The sequence below is a fragment of the Phytophthora infestans genome, genomic scaffold (genome assembly GCF_000142945.1).
Source record: "Phytophthora infestans T30-4 supercont1.8 genomic scaffold, whole genome shotgun sequence".
Taxonomy (NCBI): Eukaryota; Oomycota; class Peronosporomycetes; order Peronosporales; family Peronosporaceae; genus Phytophthora; species Phytophthora infestans.
Genome location: NW_003303751.1, coordinates 2,517,245 through 2,529,763, shown reverse-complemented (window position 1 = coordinate 2,529,763; position 12,519 = coordinate 2,517,245). Strand labels below are relative to the sequence as shown.

Below are 12,519 nucleotides of genomic sequence, written 5' to 3'. Positions count from 1 at the left end.
CTAAAGCTCGTGACGTTTGGCGGACACTTGGACGAATGACGACCAGAGACTGACGTACGTTGCATTGTGGTGTGGTGCACCGCATTCTGGTGTTGCCACAAGAAAAATCTGCGCATCAACATGTTGAGGCCGACGTGAAATACTTAAGTCAAGTGAAAATTTGTCGACGTGGTAGCCATTGACAAGCTTGATCATGGGGAAGCATCGTGGTCGCGGACCGGGGGCTACGCGGCCCCCAGCGCCCAAAGGAGGCGCACTGGTGGTCGTGAATCCATCCATGCTGCAATCTTCAGGTCGTAGTATGTCGAAACTGCGGCAGAACAGCAAGAAGAAGCAGCAGAATCAGCTTAAAAAGCGCAAGGTGACCAAAAACGATTCTGATAGATCTCAGAAGAAGCGTAAGAAGACGCAAGAGGACAAGGCAATTGTCAGCAACGTGACTGTATCTAGTGCGGCCAAATTAACGCGAGAGGAGGGCGGTCGTGCGTCCTGTACGGCACTGCGAGTGAAGAGAGACGCCGATGTGCTTGCCGGACTCTACTGGGTCTTGCTGTCTCGCAACACGCCACGCCCGTGTGTAGTGGCATTGCCCAATCATGACCAGACGACTCCCGCCCAACTAGCTGCTATGCTCAAGCATCTTGGACTCCAAGCGGTGGCTTTGCACCGCAAGATGACGTCAGGGCAGAGGAACGAAACGGTGCAGAGACTCAAGACGTCGGTGTCTGTATCGTCACCTGCGCATGCAATGGTGCTGGTGACGACTGAACAGTTGTTACCGAGTACAGCGAATACTAAGGCGAATGTAGCGCTGGTAGGAGATGTGAGTAGTGCCACAAGTGACGTGGCGACAGCGAAGTTCGCTCACGTACACCACGTCACAGCTGGTCAAGAGCTGGAGCGTTCGAATACGTTCCGACCAGAGCTGACGACGCCGTGTTTACAGCAATTGCAAGCGCGACTTAAACTATCGCGACAGATTGTGGAGATCTCGCAGCGTGTTAGTAAGACTGGGGCTGCTCAGGACGATGACAAATGGACACGGAAGTTTGCGAAAGGAGCGGATCTGGACGATGACGACGACGACCAGAAGAAGAAGAAGAAGAAACGTGCAATGACTCCGGATGAACAGAGACTGCAGGCGTTGACCGACAAGCTCTACGTTGTACTCACTCGTAAATTGCCTGGCACCAAAGTTAACGCATCGAGTGGAGACCAGGAGGCTGATAGCCAACACCGTCGTGAGAAGCTGGAAGCGCTGGGTCTGGTCACTGTGAGCGCTGCAGTGGGTACAGCCATGACCGATGAACGTACTTCTGCTCAGACGCAGTGGATGGACTTTGCAGAGGGGAAAGCACACGGCGGACAATGGGAAGGCGCTGTACGTCATGGAGCATCAAAAGACGCAACATCTGTCGAGGTCCGTAAGAAACTCTGTGCAGCTCGTGGTAACGTCAACAGCACAAGCTTCTTAAGCAAGTGGATGCCGAACAAAGAGCCTGTCGACACTGAGAAGTGGGGCGGAGCGTTCGGAAAGGTCTGCGGACACAACGAAGTGGTGATGAACGAACTGCGGGCCTTTTATCCGCAAGAAGTGGTGAACTCGAAAGTCTGCAGCAAACTCTTCCCAGCACCTGGTAACCAAGGCTTTGACGGTTGTCTGGAACACTTACGCTATGCCTGCATCGCTCAAGCCTCGAGTATGACGCTATGGGATGCCGAGCACTTCGTCTTCATCTCGTCACGTGGACGTGTCACGTGGTGCACGAAGAACCAACTCTTGTCGCTGTCCCTGGCAAGTCTGCAGTGTCTTGTGCCCGCGCTTCGAAGCTGGACTGCTGTCTGCACTGGACACATGCCACCTCGAGCGGTTCTTCGCGCGATTCAGCTCTGTTGTCAGCTCGGCAGTGGCGACAGACGTCCGAGCGATGACAAACTGCCGCCTAAGACTCTGAAGCGCATCGTGAGCTTCTTGTTTGGCGGTTCTGTCAGACTGTGGCGGCAAATCGCCAAGGTGTCGATGCTAGAAGAGGAAACAGTGTACGATTCCCAGTGACGGGGCGCGGTAGGAATAACCTCAAGAGAAGCGAGAGAGCGACTTATTTACTTACTTTCTGCTGGTGTGGCATGTCGCACAACTCGCACGGATAGCTGCATGAAGGAATAGGATACGGTGTCTAAAAAATCATGTCCTGATCACTCGCTGGGGCTCCTTGTGCACTCGCATTGCTGCTGCTGCAGACATCGGTGTCTGCTCGTCTCCTATTGGTTCCTGTGCACGCGAGAGCGATACTTTGTAGCCATTGCCGTGGCCATTGAGTGCACTACCATTTGCATGAGTAGCGTTCTTCTGGAGCACGAGTTCCTCTTGTACGGGATCGAACACGAGCCAGTCGTCGGGCCGTGCGATGGTTCGGTTAGCGTGCTGCATCTTCACTTGCACTAGCTTGGCCAATGCTTCGTTGCACGCATCGTTGTCTACAGGTGGAGAAGGCGGAACATCGTCAAGGTACCCGTCATCTTCGTTATCATCCATTTCTTGAGCTTCATCTTCTGACAGCAACTCGGGCACTTCTGGTTCCGACAAGGCGAAAGGTAGGCTAACCCATCAGAAAACAAGGTCAGTGAGGTTATAACCCGGTCAAAACGCAGCTTGATAATCAACTTACTATGTTGGCAGAACCTCGAATAATTGATGGTACAGCCAGCGACCCGAGAGCAAGTCACGCAGCAGCGGCCAGCTCCGGTCCAGCAGTCCCCAGTGTTTGGCAGCGTACGCGGCGATGTAAGCGACTAGAAGATGCAGCGTGGGTACGTGCACACGCACCAGCGGCAGACGCGTGTGGTGCATACTCAGCTCTTCACGCATCGTCTCCTGGAAAGAAAAGTGCGGGTACATCTCGCACACGTCGAGAGCATTGGAGTACGCCTCGCCCAGCAAGTTCACTAGCACGCCAACGCCTGCCGCCAAATACACAGCGACCCACGGAGCGCGGCGCGCGGCGTCTATATAGTTCATCGTCTTGATCACGTGCTCCAATTTGAAAGAACGCGGTGGGTTTAGCAGAGGTGGAGATACCAGGCGTGGAGGTGACGTGGAGATGCCGACGGATGTTCACACCGTTGGAGCTGTTACAGCACAGTGTCGAGAATGGTTTTTGACCAATAAGCGGAATTAAGACTTATGATTGGTTGAAACTAAAAAATACGCTGCAACAATACCGGTACATGTAAAGTCCGAGAAGATACCGGTATATTTACCCGTCTTGTGCTTTTTTTAAAAGGCACTTGCTATTCAACCCGACTGGTGTGGAAGAGACAGGCTAATGGTGCCCGACAGCACCCGATCAATGCCGACACAATATAAGTCAGTTGAGCAATCAAGCGTCCGTATACGTATATCCGGATGTGAAGACTTTGTGGTTTGAGCGTGCAAGTACGACCGGCATCATGTCATGAGCATGAGAAACTTTATTCAGTAGAGCTCAGTGGGACTGGTAAGTGCAGAATCAAAATCAACTTGTTGAAAGAGTTAACTATAGACACATATATATGTATCTGTAGCGCAGATACTGTAACTCCTTCCTACTCAGCATGCACAGACCTTGGCACCAGCGAATACCTCAAACGCCAGCAGAACATACATACCACAATTGTATGAATCTACTTGTACCCCTAGATCGCCCATGTAGTGGTGTACTCGGTATTTCCTTGGTGCGTAGTTTGGCAGCTGCATTGCCAGCTTTTCTGCGATCGCTCGGACTCTAACGACATAGCTGGAGCTCATTGGGTCATAGATGCACACATCATTCAGATTTAAGTTCACCATTACGCAGCACCAATGCGTGTTGCTGCAGCATATAGGGATCAGAATTTTCTCGTTCGTCTTGCCCGCGAAAATTGTAGCGAAGGCTCTGGTTTTGACAGGACTATCTTCATTATCAATGGAACCGATAACACCTGGATCCACAATGACGACATCATTTCGTTCTCCGAGCAGCTTGGACACCACGATATTCATGGTATCGTCGCTTAGCTGTTTTTTTCCGACGAGATCTAGAATTTCTGCCTGTTTGTCAAACATAACGTTTAGTTCGAAAGTGTTGTAGGGATGGCATGATTTCGTCGACGTACCTTTGCAGACAAAAGCGGGATTGACTGCATCTTTGACAGCATATCCGTCTGTAGCACCACTTGAAACGGAGCAGGCATTGGGAGTGTGAAGTCAATGGTTTCGACCCACTTCACAGCCTTCTCGACCTGTTTTACCACCTTTATTGCCCTGTGCCACCTATTCATGATCCCAATTGTACTCGTTGAGTACGCACCAAAGCCTGGAATATCCAGCGCCACGGCACTTTCTGCTAGGCCTTTGTGCTTCGACTGCAGAGCCGAAACCTTTTTCCTGCAAATGGCAATTTGTTCAGGGCGCAATATCCGCGTGATCGACTCTGCTGGTATCAAAGCGATTGTGGGTGGCAAGCTCGATATTGTTCGGGCTGTAGGTGTCTTGAACTTGAAGCCATACTCCACCATTTTGAACTCGTTCACAACTGCAGCTGACGATATGTATGTTGCATCCGAAGACAGCGCTGCATCCACGGACGCCAAGCTTAAATTCGAAGCGTACAGCTCTGAGTCTTCTTGAGCTACAATGACAGTTTTTTACGAGCTGCCTTCTTTGATCTGGCTGTCTGTCTGGGTCGTCCTCGCGATCTTGGAGGACTCGCTATCACAAATGGCGTGTCTTCCGTTGCTGGTGGTAGTGTGCTTGATTCAACGTCCCCGACTGTATCCAATTCTTCCCCGACTGGATCCAATTCTTCCCCGACTGGACCCGATTCTTCCTCGACTGGACCTGATATGCCCCCGATTGAGCCCGATTGGCCTCCGATCGAGACCGACTGGCCCGATAAATCTGCAACCTGTGTTGTTTCGACGGAGTTGCAGCTTGTGGCATGGTCAGACTCAGAGGCAGTTGGGGATACATGACTCACATTTGCTGTATCCGCATGACGAGTAAGCAGTTCTGCCGACACGTGGTGAGTCGGCCGTGCAGTCGGATCGTGACCAGTAAGTAGTGGCGGCGACAGCGCATCATCGCGCGAGTTGCTAGTCGAACCGTGACGCTCAGATTCAGCTAGTGGTAAAATTGGCACACCGGGATCCTCGAATTTGCCTATCTTGAACCGCCCAGTCACACTTTGAAGATACTGCATCGCTTCTTTATACTGCGTCATGCCGAGTCCCGCCATGGTGTCACAAATTTGGGATGCAAATTGCAGTGCTTCACGATATTTGCGGTTCGAGTCCCACGGTCTCGCCTGTGAGGATATCACATTTTTTACCTCAAAAGACTTTGGCTCCGCTGTGTCAGAGACGACACTTGAATTTTCAATCGCCGCACGCACAGTAGACTACAGCCACCGCCTGTTTAACAGTAGTGTGGGGATGACTGTCTCCTGACCAAGAGCCTTTCGGAGGTAGAAAACGTGTCGGCAGGGTAGCAATCTCGTGCACATGAATAGACAGGAGCACTTCCATTCGCGCTTAGTAACTGAATTCTCGGCGTTCATCTCGTCCAGCGCGTCATCAGCTGTAGATATACTCTTGATAAAATACACGTCTGGGCACCCCTCATAAAACGTGTACGACGCAGATCCAATAGCATACGAATACTGCCCAAATATAAGTTCACAAGCATGCTCACTGACAATATTCGCCACCAGTGTCATCTCGCTGTCGTAATCAGGATGCTGGACGGTCACATTCTTGTATACTTCTGCAATGAACAATCGCTCTTGTAACGTTTGATAGTACATGGTCGAAGCGATGCACCCATAAACGAATCCACCCACTCTTTAAGCTGCTTCCAAGAGGCTTCTAGGCGATTGTTGGTATTATTGCCGAGTGTGACGGTATTCTGGCGCCTATGTGCACACCAGAGCTCACTACAGCTGTCCCAATTCTTTCGAAAGTACTTCACAATAGGATGTTCATCAATGCGAGAAGAAATATCTTCCAGTTCATGATCTGTGACTTCTACACCGACTGATCCCGACTCCACACCGACTGAGCCCGACTCCACACCGACTGAGCCCGACTCCACACCGACTACGATACCAGATCGATCATTCGCAACTGGACCGGCATAACCAATCGACGCAAGATGCACCATGTACTGGAAGCGTTTGTCGTACTCTGCTTCCGTTTTTGCGTAGACAAGTAAGCTCACAACACCGCCAAGTTGCTCTTTCTGAGACCTCGAAAATCCATAGTCAGCTGAAGCAATCTCTTCCCGTAGGTACTTCAGCACGTGGAATTGGCAAAGTAAGACTGTCACCCCAGGAAATGCCTTTTCAAGTACGGACAGTTCTGTGAAATCCTTATCCACCAGCACACATTGAAGTCTTGACCACGCAGGATTGTTCGCTTTGAATTCCTCTATTGCTGTCAACAGGGTTTCATAGCGCTCATTTTGAAGCAGCGCGTGCTGCACAAACTGGCCCTTGCCGAACGTATCGTGTGCCATGAATGAAAAAACTTTATACTTAGACCGGCTCGTCCCGTGCGTTGCGTCAATCATCAGAACTTCAGGAAATTGGTCGAATAGTGTTCGCATGTGCTTTGTTTGCAATGTGATGCAAGTCGCAACTTTCTGCGTATCCAATAGCACACAAAACAACAAATGTTAACTTCATGAATTGACATTAGACCTGATAAAAGCATTCACTCTACCTTGCCACCAACGTCGTCCAAGAAAACCCGACCAACGTTCCCTGGCACATCACCAAATTGCTTCATCCACTTCTTAAGCCGCTTGTCAGTGCTTGAAGGCCCATCGCGTTGTTCGCGAGCCTTTAGTTTCTGGACGAGGTTTTTCACATCTTTTGGGGTGGGGTTACTGTCGGTGTGCTTCATTAGGTGGCTGATGATACCAGACTTCTTGACACCTTTTTTTCGAAGTAGATCAACTGTAGTTAGCGTTGACTCGTCGAGGATAATGCGGTTCGATGGATGTGAAGAGAAAGCCAGGCTTGTCAGACGATGATTGTGCTCTAGTCGGCAACGAGTGATCCGCACAGCAAACGTCGTATTCTTCGTATCAACTACCTGGACGCAGACATTAATCTGTAGAGCATATATAACCACTGTCAGTCAGTGAACTACCCGATTGACCCCGACTGGACCCGACCAGTCCCGACCAGGCCGACATATATGTACCTGCGCCTTGCAGCCCTGTGCTCGAGTCTCTTGGCGTGGCCGCTTCGTAGCTACAGACTTGTACTTCCCTGAGTGCGTACAAATGAACGTTCTCGAATACTGCTCCCACGATGCTGGTATTTTAGCTGCTTTTGACTGTGACTTGTCAATCCTGGCATTGCGCTCTGCCACGCTGGTATTAGAGCGCGCTCTGAATATCTACAAGACAGATAGCACAAAATTAGTGGGACAGCGGGGTCAGACATCCGTTCATTAAATCTTGAATGAATCTCGCATACTTGAAACGTTTGGGCTTCATACGCAGCCAGGTACTCGTCGAAGGCCTCCCACGAGGCGAACTCCACCGTGTTGGGTGGTAATGCCACCACGCGTGTGGGGGGACCACCCTTGCTAGTGCTGCTGGTTAAATCGGTTACATCCGACACACTGAAAGCCTCGGAAGACTCTCCATCACCCGAACCAGCACCGCTCGCAGCGGGTGTTGGGAGCCAGACGTCGTCCCGGGAGTCTTCTCGGGGCGGCTCAGAATCGCTGCTCTCGTCGATCTCGCGCGCGACAGCCCCAGTTAGCGGCCTCTTCTGGACGGCTCGGACGCGGAGATCCATTTCCCCCTCCTGCAGCCTTACGATCGTTACGCTGTTCGAAATTTAGTGGCTGTCAGGCTGAATAGTATACATGGTACACACTGTATACATCGTACGGATGGGAGCGCGTCTAAAAGTTGTAGGGGAAGGTTAACTCAGTCGGTCAATATAGTCACTCTCTTTTTAAAAACCTTAAACTTTCTCTGCTTCAGGTGCTCTTTTTAAAAACTTACAGTATACTATATCACCTCAGGGCATAAATTTAAACAAGGTGCTATTTATCAATAATTTAACAATGCCTGTTACAAATTATCATCTCCACACTCGACACGCATTAAATACGCTGTAGTGTATGGGTTATTTACTGCATGTAGGGCCAAAATTTGGAAAAGCAGGCCCATTTCCAAGGGCCTTTTTTACAGCCAAAAAAGGGGGATCGGCAAAAATCAACCAAAGCAGGTCCCTAATTTTCCCCCCCAAAAATGATAAAATAGCTGTTTTACAAACATCAGGACCATTAATACATGTATTAATAACAGATGCTGTAAACAGCTCTGCACCGACCGCCTCAAATCCCCGAGCAGGAAATAGGCCCTAAGGTTTGAAAAATTAAAAATATACTAAAAATATCTATTGTCGTTGTGGCAACTAAATGCTGGCGCCATCAATATTAAACACGCTAAGAAGCTACCACATCGAGGTGACTCTCTCGTCGCTCAAGCCTTTCATGCATTATATCTGACTGGAATGTGATCTTTATGAAAGGTCAATTGCATGTAGCAATCAGTTTTTTTTCTGCGATCTTCGCTGTGTCGTTGACTGTTCCGTTTCTGTCCACAATCCATCGTTTTGTCAAGCCGTGTGCGCCACACCAATGTGCAAAACCAAAATATTTGTACGCACCACATCATGGTCGTACATGATATGGTCGTTCATCCTTGCTCTTTTTAATAATTATGATTTATTGGTGCGGACAGACATATTTTAACCAATCGCATATTGCCCACAAATTATCAACTAATCGCAGTACGCCGCTTGGCCGTCCACATTCTTCGTGGTCGTACAAATCAGGGCCGTCAAAGGCGCCGGTCTCATTTTGGATGGGATCATTGTTGGATTTCCCTCGACACCCTCAAGTGAAAACCGAAGCACCACAATGGCTGACCAGCTGACCGAAGAGCAGATTGCCGAGTTCAAGGAGGCGTTCTCCCTGTTCGACAAGGACGGCGATGGAACCATTACCACCAAGGAGCTTGGCACGGTCATGCGCTCTCTGGGCCAGAACCCCACGGAGGCCGAGCTGCAGGACATGATCAACGAGGTCGACGCTGACGGAAACGGCACGATTGACTTCCCCGAATTCCTGACCATGATGGCTCGCAAGATGAAGGACACGGACTCCGAGGAGGAGATCCTGGAGGCCTTCAAGGTGTTCGACAAGGACGGCAATGGATTCATCTCGGCTGCCGAGCTGCGTCACATCATGACCAACCTGGGCGAGAAGCTTACCGACGAGGAGGTCGACGAGATGATCCGCGAGGCCGACATCGACGGCGATGGACAGATCAACTACGAAGAGTTCGTCAAGATGATGATGTCCAAGTAAGCGTCGCGTCCCCAACGCTTAGTTCCCGATCTTTTGATCCGAAGTATCTTGTTGCCAACGTTGTAGGCGCGGGCGTTTGCTCCCTCTTCGATGTAGCTGGCTGCTCCTATCGATCGTAGCTTAAATAATTTAGAAACAGCGTGAAATTGCTTTTTTTTGCTGATGCTTTTTGCGTGGTCGTTTAGTACGTGTGGATGAGCTACATGTATGCCAGGCAAGCAAGCCGCTTCGACTTGGAGCGGCTTAGTAAAGAGCCAACATGAGTCATGGCAAAAGCAACGACCCAACAGCCTTCTTGAGAATGAAACGGAGTCACACTTCGTGGTTACCGACAGTCTTCTGGGAAAGAAAACGAGAAGTAGCATTCGAAAAAGAGAAACATTGCTTTGTTACTTGTTGTAATATTGTCAATTCCGCCCCAATTTGCCGAAGCGGGACGATTCGGAGAAAGGCGCGAAGCGAACGGCAAATCGACGCTGCGTTGTTAGAGGTCAAAATTAAGAAACCATTTTTTATTATCCAATAAGATACCAGATACACGTTGAAGTTAAAGTGACGCACTGAAGACTCCGCGCACTTGTCATGAATGAAGATGGCGAGTCAGAGGATTATTCTGTATTAGCGCCAAAACGCATTCTGTATGATAGGCTACACGATTGGGTGACTGGTCGTGTCCCGCGGAAATTTCGAATAGAACGCACAATACAGCTGTATTAATAACGCCCATACCGGTAACCATAACTGACCGACGGTATTAATACAGCACCGCTGCGATTGGTTCGTGTTGGTGAAATTGAAGTGAGTGACCGGCCAAACTCTGTAGCAAGTCTGGCTCATTCCGCTCGAGGCAAATCATCGCATTTGGCAGCGGCGGCGTCGCATGCCTAGAGTCGGGCTCGACTCGTTCGCTCGACTTTTGCCGCCATCCATCGCTTCAAAGTGGGAGAAGCAGCCAGAAGAACGACATTCCGCCCAGTCTGCTGCCGAGTCCACTGTGCGTTCGTCGTTTGTGGCAGAACTTCTCGTCTGTGGAGAAAGTTGAGTAAGCAGTTGCAGGGCCCATCGTTCTTCTTGCTCGATGAGGAAGCGCCAGGACGCGACATGCGCTGGCTTCTGTTCCTGATCGGCTGCCGCTAAACATCAAAAGCGCTGTGCCGCACGGCGTGCGTTGGGCGGAGATGCGCGGACGCACGATCTGCTTGCTCTCCACACCTCTTCTGCAGTTACTAGTTGTTCTTAGCCGCTCGGTGTCGTCACCGCCAACCATAATTAGACTTGCCTCGAAGAGGTGCGGAAGGAAAAACAATGACGCGGAAATCGGAAGAATAGCGGGCCGTTTCACACATCCCATACTCAACTCAAGTTTGTTCAAAAATTAGGACACTTTCCCGAAAACTCGAGTTTTCGCTGGATATCCCACCCCGCAACAGGATCCCAAAGTGGTCATTTCGGTCTTGGAGCTCTAGTGCACACACGCGTTCTCTTTGCGATGGATTATCGTCAATATCAGGCGCAGGATAACTCGATGGTGTCGTCAGCGCGCGGCATGGCGCGGCTTAACGGCAGCAACCGAGCAGCCTGGAACGCCATGGACCTGCAGATCGGCGCACAGGTGCCGCCTTCCAATGCCCGTGGCGCCCCTGAAGACGGCGGCGCATTATCCGCCCGCAACGTGTTGCTTCGCCAAAAATTACAGGAGCGCAAGCGCTACGACTCGGCAGACGACGCCATGAAGAAGGCGGCGGCGCGCGCTGCGAATCGGTATCAGAATCAATTGCAACCGAATCAGACGCCAGTTCAAGCTCCACCAAAGAATCAGATTCAGTCGCCGGCAAAGATCGGCCAATCGGCCTTCTTCAACGCCATGCAGAGCGAGAGCCCCAAGCGCAATGTGCAGCGCAACACGCCCACGGCACAGTACGAGCCTCCAGGAGGCGCCGAACGGGGCCGCAACATCCTGATCCAGCGTAAATTACAGAGCAAGGCGTCGTTCGACTCGGCGGACTATCAGATGGCCAGAGCACGGCACATGGAGGAGGACACTGAAATGGAGGATGTGAGTGAAGTAGAGCAGAGACAGGAGGAGGCTGTGAGCTCTCCCTGTGCGTCCACCGTTGCGAATGCCAGTCGACGTCAGTTCGCCAGTATGAGTCCCAGTCGAGCTGGCAAGTACGGGGCGCTTGAGAACCGGAAGAAGCCCAGTCGACGCGATCTGCTTGAAAAGAAGCAGGCAGAAGACCCTGCTATGGCTGAAAAGTCGCAACAGGCAGGAGGATCCGACTATGGCAAGATGTCGGCCGCTCACGTGCTGATTCGACGCAAATTGAAGGAACGGAAGCGCTTTGACTCGGCAGATTATGCGATGGAGCAGCAGGGACAGCCCACTGATGTGCCTGCTGATGTCGCCGCTAGCCCTGCTGTTCCTGGCGAGGCATCCGCGCGATATGGCGCGTTGGGTGCTTCGCAGGCATCCATTAATCACCAGGTGAAGCATATTAAGCTGTCGGAGGACCCTGGTGGACGTGTGGCCTCGTCAGCCAAAGCCGTGGTTGCAAATGCTGCACAGGCCGCCTTGGTGGCTCGAGCAGCACGATACGCGGGTCTGAAAGGCACAGGAGAAGCCAAGCCAATGCCAAATAGCAACGCGTCACAAGCGGCGTGCGATCGCTACGGACTGGACAAGAGTGCGGCGCCCACGGGCGCTGCCGCTGCACGCAATGTGGTGCTGCAACGCAAGCTGGCAGAGCGCAAGATCTTCGACTCGGCCGACCACTTCAAGAAAGCCGCGTGAACACAGCGCGCCACATCACATCGCGCCGTTGACGGCCACATTGTAAAAGGAGGTTGAACGGAAGAAGTAAGTAAGTGACGTTTGTAACAGTGATGGGTCGAGGAGATAAGAAAGCAAGTGCTAGGCTGGTAGGGCTGTGAAAAGCAGCATTCATCTCGAGCAAGGACCAGCAAGTTTTCGGATACCAGCGACATTGGCCATTGCTGGAACTACGCGCAAGATTGTTGATTTGCATGGATAGTTTTGCATAAAGTGAATGAAGAAGTGAAATAAAAAAGAATGACAGCTTTCAGTTTACTTTTCAAGAAACACGG

General features: G+C 51.0%; 5 protein-coding genes across 5 annotated transcripts; 3 read left to right on the top strand and 2 right to left on the bottom strand.

The window, feature by feature from the left end:
• Nucleotides 1-193: 193 nt before the first annotated feature.
• Nucleotides 194-2,056, top strand: PITG_06517 (uncharacterized protein; the record flags this gene model as incomplete). The annotated part of the gene is made up of 1 exon (XM_002998572.1): nt 194-2,056. One exon carries the CDS (start codon nt 194-196, stop codon nt 2,054-2,056), a length of 1,863 nt encoding a protein of 620 aa, XP_002998618.1.
• Nucleotides 2,057-2,262: 206 nt separating this feature from the next.
• PITG_06516 (uncharacterized protein) lies at nt 2,263-3,019 on the bottom strand (the record flags this gene model as incomplete). Its single annotated transcript, XM_002998571.1, has 4 exons — nt 2,263-2,292; nt 2,360-2,478; nt 2,559-2,571; nt 2,684-3,019. 4 exons carry the CDS (start codon nt 3,017-3,019, stop codon nt 2,263-2,265), a joined length of 498 nt encoding a protein of 165 aa, XP_002998617.1.
• Nucleotides 3,020-8,930: 5,911 nt separating this feature from the next.
• PITG_06514 (calmodulin) lies at nt 8,931-9,579 on the top strand (the record flags this gene model as incomplete). The annotated part of the gene is made up of 1 exon (XM_002998570.1): nt 8,931-9,579. One exon carries the CDS (start codon nt 8,965-8,967, stop codon nt 9,412-9,414), a length of 450 nt encoding a protein of 149 aa, XP_002998616.1.
• A 525-nt stretch (nt 9,580-10,104) lies between these two features.
• PITG_06513 (uncharacterized protein) lies at nt 10,105-10,681 on the bottom strand (the record flags this gene model as incomplete). Its single annotated transcript, XM_002998569.1, has 1 exon — nt 10,105-10,681. One exon carries the CDS (start codon nt 10,679-10,681, stop codon nt 10,349-10,351), a length of 333 nt encoding a protein of 110 aa, XP_002998615.1.
• A 179-nt stretch (nt 10,682-10,860) lies between these two features.
• Nucleotides 10,861-12,482, top strand: PITG_06512 (uncharacterized protein; the record flags this gene model as incomplete). The annotated part of the gene is made up of 1 exon (XM_002998568.1): nt 10,861-12,482. The coding sequence occupies one exon, from the start codon at nt 10,940-10,942 to the stop codon at nt 12,203-12,205; it is 1,266 nt and encodes a 421-aa protein (XP_002998614.1).
• Nucleotides 12,483-12,519: the final 37 nt, after the last annotated feature.